This window comes from Hyperoodon ampullatus (genome assembly GCF_949752795.1).
Source record: "Hyperoodon ampullatus genome assembly, chromosome: X".
Classification (NCBI taxonomy): domain Eukaryota; kingdom Metazoa; phylum Chordata; class Mammalia; order Artiodactyla; family Ziphiidae; genus Hyperoodon; species Hyperoodon ampullatus.
In genome coordinates, this window is record NC_136913.1 from 112,211,746 (window position 1) to 112,219,089 (window position 7,344).

At 45.9% G+C, this 7,344-nt stretch overlaps 1 protein-coding gene across 1 annotated transcript in view; it reads right to left on the reverse strand.

The window, feature by feature from the left end:
- ZDHHC9 (zDHHC palmitoyltransferase 9) overlaps positions 1 to 6,289 on the reverse strand; it is a gene marked incomplete at its 3' end in the record, with an annotated part of 30,973 nt that extends 24,684 nt beyond the window's left edge. The window contains 1 exon segment of the mRNA XM_079726961.1: positions 6,005 to 6,289. Coding sequence (XP_079583087.1) covers positions 6,005 to 6,171 — 167 coding nt within the window. The 5' untranslated portion in view covers positions 6,172 to 6,289.
- Between the last annotated feature and the right edge of the window lie 1,055 nt (positions 6,290 to 7,344).

A 7,344-nucleotide genomic window follows, 5' to 3' on the forward strand; every position in this document is an offset into this window, starting at 1 on the left:
CAGTGAGAGGCCCACGTACCGCAAAAAAAAAAAAAAAAAAAAAAAAAGATGGGAGACGCATTCAGTGGAGACTGACAGTGTGAAACTCATTACCACAAAAGGTAGTAGAGACTGAAAATATACAGATGAATTCTGAATGACAGAACCGTAAATAATTGTTAACAGAAAGCACACTGTTCAGGAGACATGACCCAATCCTTCTCCAGGGGACATGCTTTATCAGGAAGTTGAGTTTAGCTAAGTACTGTTAACAGATTGATATCAAAGAGGCACCTATGCCTTTCTAAAACTGTCTTTGGTTGGCCAAGTCACAGACCGAATCTTGGGCGGGATAAGCACAAGACTGAACCTCCACAGAGCAGCTCTCCAGAGAATACTCTCTTGGTTAGAGATCCTGATAAAGTCACTTTTTCCTCTTCCTAATCTCACCTAAGGAATTCAGGAACCTGGACCTTGTCACTGTAGGCACAGATATTCTGCCATGTCAGAGTCTGGCTTTGGTCTACCTAGCCCTGTGTCTCCTCAAACCTGCTAAGTTTGTTATCAGATTGCCTCTTCTCTTCCTCCTGTCCATGGGGACATGGTGTCCCTTTCATCACCATCACCCACAGAGTAACATGGTAGGGAGCACACACTGCTTAATTTTTCTCCGAGCTGTCCTCATCCCGGCAGCAGGGACTAGGGGCAGCAACAGCAGTGATAATCTCTTGTAACACACAAAGCTTACTTGCTAAGTTCACACTTAGACATGGGCTCCCTTGTCCCTGCAAGGCTACCAGAATGCCATGCTGGAACGCTGTCAGTTTTCCACAAAGATGCCTTCGTTTTCTAGGAGCATGGGCTAGGGAGGTCAAAATAACCTGGAGTCCACTAAGGTAACACAAACACTAGCTAGCAAGACCCCAGAATATGCCTGTCCAGCATTCAGCACTATGCACATCTTCAGTAATCTGCACGTCTTCACGATTCCGTATTCAAAAGGTAACAATGAGATGAAAAGTAGTGTCATATAAAGGCACTGGCTGGCCAATCGATCTTGATGAAATAACCCCATTTCTGTAGACTTGGTTTCGTCACCTGCAAAAGGATAGGGATAGTCTCCAAGGCCCCCTCCGGCTCTATCACTCTATGATTCTGTGAGTCAAGACTGTTACATTTTAAGTGCATCCAGAATGTATCAATTCAGCAACATTTATTGATCACCTACTCTATGAAAGGCCTGGCAGAGGGCACTGTGGGGGCCACACAGACACAGAAGATGGTCCCTGACATTGAAAGAGCTCGAAGTGTAATCACCACAGAATTCAGAAATATAAAAAATGTCATATAATTATGTATTAAATGACTGGTATGTACAATTAGTCCTGAGAATGCAGAAATTACTAGAAAAATTTCATGAAGGAAGGAAGACTCAAGAAGGGACTTGAAAAAGAGGTAGAATATGAATAGGCTAGAAGTGGGACAATTACTAAGCAGTGCTACAAAACTTTTTTCAGTTCATCCAATTCAACGACTCCTCTGTACATCAGGAGCGCCCAGGAGGGTCAGTCCAACAGGGTTTGCTAGTGCCTTGATACAGTTTCCTCTAGATACAGTACAGTGAGGCATAAGCACTGATCACAGCAGCAAACTACTTCTACTTCAGGGGTCAAGAGTCACACAATCATTCTTGCCACAAGAGAAGTCTCAGGACCTTGACCCCACTAGTGATCTGGTCACAACATTAAAAGACACAGCTAGGAAGCCACTTCCAGAACACAGTGCACTTGGTCCTTTCCCCAAGCTTTATGAGGAAGTTGAATTTGACTAAATACCACAATAGCCTTTCAGTAGCTGGACAGCTCACAGGTTGTCAGTGTCATTCTGCTATAGTGTCCTGACATTCCCGGCCAAGCTGTTTGCTATGTGTTCATCACACAAGCTGGACAGGGTTTGGGCAGAAAGGACTGAGAACGGTTCACGTGCTCAAAGCTCACACTTCCTAAATACCTCATCCTAAGAATACATTAGGAAGTTCTTTTTTTTTTTTTTACTAAAGTATTTTTTGAAGTATAGTTGATTTACAATGTTGTGTTAATTTCTGGTGTACAGCAAACTGGTTCAGTTATATATACATTCTTTTTTTATATTCTTTTCCATTATGGTTTATCATAAGATACTGAATATAGTTCTCTGTGCTGTACAGTAGGACCTTGTTGTTTATCCATTCTATATATAAAAGCTTACATCTGCTCACCCAAACCTCCCACTCCATCCCTTCCCCACCCCACCACACCCCTGTCGGCAACCACAAGTCTGTTCTCTATGTCCCTGAGTCTGTTTCTGTTTCGTAGATAGGTTCATTTGTGTCACATTTTAGAGTCCATATATATGTGATATCATATGGTATTCATCTTTCGCTTTCTGACTTACTTCACTTAGTATGATAATCTCTACTTGCAAGGAAATTCTTTTTTTTAAGTACTGTACAATTTACACTCTGCTTCAAAATTCAAAGACATTTTTACTACAGATACAATTACATTTAAAATACAGCTACCTACTGGTAATCTTCTATAACCTCCTTTTCTGTGTGTGTATTTGAATTTTCCAGACAGACACAAGAGTTATATAGAATTTCAGACTCTCAGAGTTGCAAGAAGCCTAGTGATAATCTAGCCCAATTTCCCATCCTGGGCAGGAATCCACTGTGTGACAGCAGCCCTGAGAGATGGCTACCCAGCTTCTTTAGAAACACTTCTAACAATACAGAGCTAACTCGCTCCTGGATGGACCACCTTTGTTCATTTTACGTACTCAACCTACTGTCTGTCCACTGAAAATTATAGGTCCCTCCTTTGAGAAATCTAAACGTGTAAAGGCAAAATCCAAAAATAAAAAGATGTCCACCGGCACTACTAACACTGCATGTTTTTCATCCAGGGGCGCCCACACGCCTGACCAGATTTCTCAAGCCATCTGGCTGACCCAGGGCTGTGCCACGGGTGGTTATAAATCACCTCGCACTCGTCCCTATGCACCTGCTGCAAGCAGGACGCTGTTACTAAAATGCAGGTCCAGATGTGCCTCAAGATCTGAACTTTCTTCTTCAAGGCCAAAATGTAGCAGTCAGGGGATGTATAGTCTACGCTCCTAGACAATTTAAAGATGAAAAGAGACAGCCCTTTGTCACTGGTGGTTCAGACACCCTCAACTGCTTGAAGGCAGGGGGCTAGATCAGCTGATTTCTTTCTTTTTTTTTTTGCGGTACGCGGGCCTCTCACTGTTGTGGCCTCTCCTGTTGCGGAGCACAGGCTCCAGACGCACAGGCTCAGCGGCCATGGCTCACAGGCCCAGCCACTCGGTGGCATGTGGGATCTTCCCGGACCGGGGCACGAACCCGTGTCCCCTGCATCGGCAGGCGGACTCTCAACCACTGCGCCACCAGGGAAGCCCCCAGCTGATTTCTTGAGGTCTCCCTAAGTTCTCATACTAGCGAAGGAGCCCATATTCTGCCCCCAAAACCTATCCACCACCACGTGATTGGTAGTAAATTACAGACCCCAAAGAAAAAGGTCGACCAGAAAGAAATTTCATTCCTCAGAGGCATGCTGGTGTCCTCTGTACAGCCTGTCATTGGTTAGGCTCAAGGCAGCTGCCACCTAAAGTGCCTGTGTATCTGCATGTGACAGACAGATGCATGCATGCTCACAAACACAGATTCTATCATTCTCAGTAAAAAAAAAAGGATTCATTGCCAGGGTCCTCTCCCCTTTGGTCAGATGTAGACTTCCCCATTCCACTGCTCAGCTAACACGTTTACTTCCTTCTCCCCTCTGGCCTTCTTACTCCCTCCCCCAAGCCCTACCCTCAAAAATATTTACTCTACCCCACAGACAGCTGGAACCCAGGGCAGTTTACAAACAACCTCACCCTTCATATCTGAGGGCAAAGCACAAGAAATAACTTGGGGGAAAAAGTCATCTTGGTAGAAAACCCAACCTTCCTCTGTCAAACAGTAACTTGGCTAATTACAAGCTTCATCCCACAGGCAGTTTTCTTCAGAGGCCTTCAGGGCCGAAGTGGAACAGATCCATATCAGACTCTGTCTGGCTCCCAGATACAAAAAGGGCCAAATGCCAGTAGCTCCAAATTTCAAGTTCCCTTGGCCAGTCAAACCAGAGGTTTCCTGGGCCCAGAATTACCAGCTCACTCAGGGTCTAGAAACAAATCTCATCTCTGTTTTGAATGGTTCCAACCACAAAAATTTAACCCTGGGTGGGGTAGGGAGGGTGGCAAAAAGAGCTAGTGATTCAGCAGAGGAAGGAGTGAGAATGATAGAAAGCAGAGTTCATCTCTGCACTTCCAAAAAGAAGCAAGGCGGGAATAAAGCAAAGAAAACTTGGAGAAGGGTGAGGAGTGGGGAAACATTTTTTTTAATGTTATGCATATGCCTGCCCACCTGCACACGCTCACTTGTACCACACATAGGTAGACACACACACACACACACACACTCAGCCATGAAACTCAGACTGGAAAGCAGCTAAGACGTCAACATCAAACTGTCTAACTTTGCCAAATACTTTACAAAGTCAGCAGCAATAGCAGCAACAGAAGTGCCTTTGACAAAGAGGTCCTCTGACCTTACTTTCCTAGCCCTGTTATAAACTACATCCCCTTCCTTCCTCTGCTGTTACTCAAGCCAGCTGCAACCATCAAAAATTCCAGTAAAGGGCTTCCCTGGTGGCGCAGTGGTTGAGAGTCCGCCTGCCAATGCAGGGGACGCGGGTTCGTGCCCCGGTCTGGGAAGATCCCACGTGCCGTGGAGCGGCTGGGCCCGTGAGCCATGGCCACTGGGCCTGCGCGTCCGGAGCCTGTGCTCCGCAACGGGAGAGGCCACAACAGCGAGAGGCCCGCGTACCGCAAACAAAACAAAACAATAAATCCGGTAAAGCAGCCCCCAAAAAAATCACTCTTGATACACTGGGTAAGCCAGAAACCCTTATAGAACAAAGACAAAAATGAGCCCCAAGAGACCAGAGCTCATTTTAATTACCCCCGAAGTCTGGCCAAGAAGCCCCGTCCTCTGTCCCATGGCCACACCCCCTCATGGGAGCTCCATTTCCAGGTCACCGGAGCACAGGAACTGTAGCAGGCTCATATTAGGTGTAGTTCACAGTCCACAAACACACCTCTTGGCTCCTCAAGGCCTTCCTCATAATACTGTAATCCCAAACCGATCCGCATTACCCCCAGCCCTAGAGTGTACAGCATTCTCAGCATACCCAGGAGTCACGCCACAGTACCCTAGAATCCAACTGGCCACCTCCCTCGAGCAGTGACCTACACAGACTTCAAACAGTGGCTCTAGTACTAGCTATTACATCACAGAAAAAATAACTCCAAGGCTGGTATCAGGCACACATAGAATAGAGAGTTGTTTATGTTGAGGGATTTTGAGTGAAAGAAAGAGCAAGTCACATTTAATAAGCACATATGTGCCACACACACAGCTAGATTGTGGCACAGCTGAGGCTGGAACCAATCTGCAGTTTCCCAATTCAGTTGGCTTTTCAATTTAACAGCTAGCTGAGAGCTGAGCCCTAAGGAAATAAGACCCAGAGAAACAGAATAAGTGAGTATTATGGGGTGGAGTTATGACCACGGGGCGTGCACCTAGGCTCGGGAGGGGTAGGGAAGAGGCAGTCTGTCACTAAGCACCTAAGGAGACCACTGAAAAGGGGAGGTGAGTAATAAAGACAAACTCTTTTATTTCCCAAGTGTTCCAGGGGTGGCCCCAAGTCAGTGCTATAAAATTGGTATCAAAGGTCTTGGTGTTTTTAGGAGGCACATACTCTGTTATAAGCTCAAAGCAATGAATTCAGTTGGCATGATCTATAGACATTGCCCAAGAGGACAATGACAGCCATCCAAGGACTAGCCACAAACTCCCCAGAAAGAAGGTTCTTCCCCTGGACCCAAGGTAACCATAATCAGGCAACTCTACTCAATGGAAACTCACTCGAAGGCGAAGAAGAGTGTACACGTCCCCAGGATGAGGAAGAGGGTCAAATAGAAGATGCCCTTTTGCCGGGCCATCATCACACGGCCATCACAACAGAAGGTGTTCCTGCCTGGGAGTTTCTCCCATTTCCGTGTCACCTTCTTTCTCACCACCATCACAGACATGATTGGAATTCCTGGTCCAAAATGGGTTTTGTGATTACAAGAGGGAAGAAACAAAAGCTGAGCCCAGCTTTGAAATCACGTTGCCTGCTACTGCTGCCGCTGGGTCAAACATCATCAGAAGTCCAATTTCTAGCCCTAAGAAAAAGCACACACACACACACAAAATGAGACAGGAACAAGAAAATGCAGTTCAATCTTCCTTTCCCAGAGGCAGAAAGATGAGCACTGCTTGAAGGGATGGGGGTGAAGAAATGGGAGAGTTTATTTCCAATCTGTTTTTGTCCCCTAAAAGAAGAAAAGGTTAAAGGTTCTCAAAAAGAGAAGGGGGCTAGCATATCTTCTTAAATATACCCCTTTTCTTCCAATATAATACTGATGATGTGATTATCATAGAACCTTGGAACTAGAAGGGATTTTGTAGTTGATAGGCCCAATTACTTTGCTTTGGAAATGAGTAAAGTGAAGACCGAAGAGGGGAGATGACTTCTCCAGGGTCACAAAGCCACGAAGCTAAGCCAAGAAAACAGGTCTGCTGACTGTCAGTCCAGGGAACTTTCCACTATACCATATTTTTCTATAATCATCACAAAGAGGACTCTAAAAATAATAGTAGAGTTTCTGTCCTTAAGGAGCCATTCGCACCCCTCCTCCACTTCTTCGCCTTCTTTCTTCAATTAGCCACTGAAATGTGAATCAGACCAGGGAACAAGTCATCCTCTGGCAGAGCTAGGAGGTTGTGGACACTCTGTACACAAACCCAGGTTGTATTTACTTAAAACAGATTTCCCCTAATCAAACCCTCCTAACTTCCTGAGTCCGGGAAATGAACCAACCTTGCTGGTCTAGCCTAACATTGGTGGGAATCTTAATGAAACCACATCACAGACCTGTAGGTGAAAGGCTGACTTAAGCAGGAGAGGTTCTGATATGGCTGGGGGGAGGAGGGGCGGGAGGGGGGATGGCAGCAGTCAAGAAAAGTCATAAAGGTGCTTTCTGGGACATTTCAGAAATACCATCTCCACTTAGCATCCTGAATCCCCAGGCCCAGCCTTTCTCCGCCACTGCCACCCTTCTCCTCCTCTCAGGTGTGGTGCTGTGGCCTCTATTTACTGATACCACATGCCCCGCGCTGGCAAGAATGAGGCGGAAGCCTGCAGTCCAACTGACTGATGA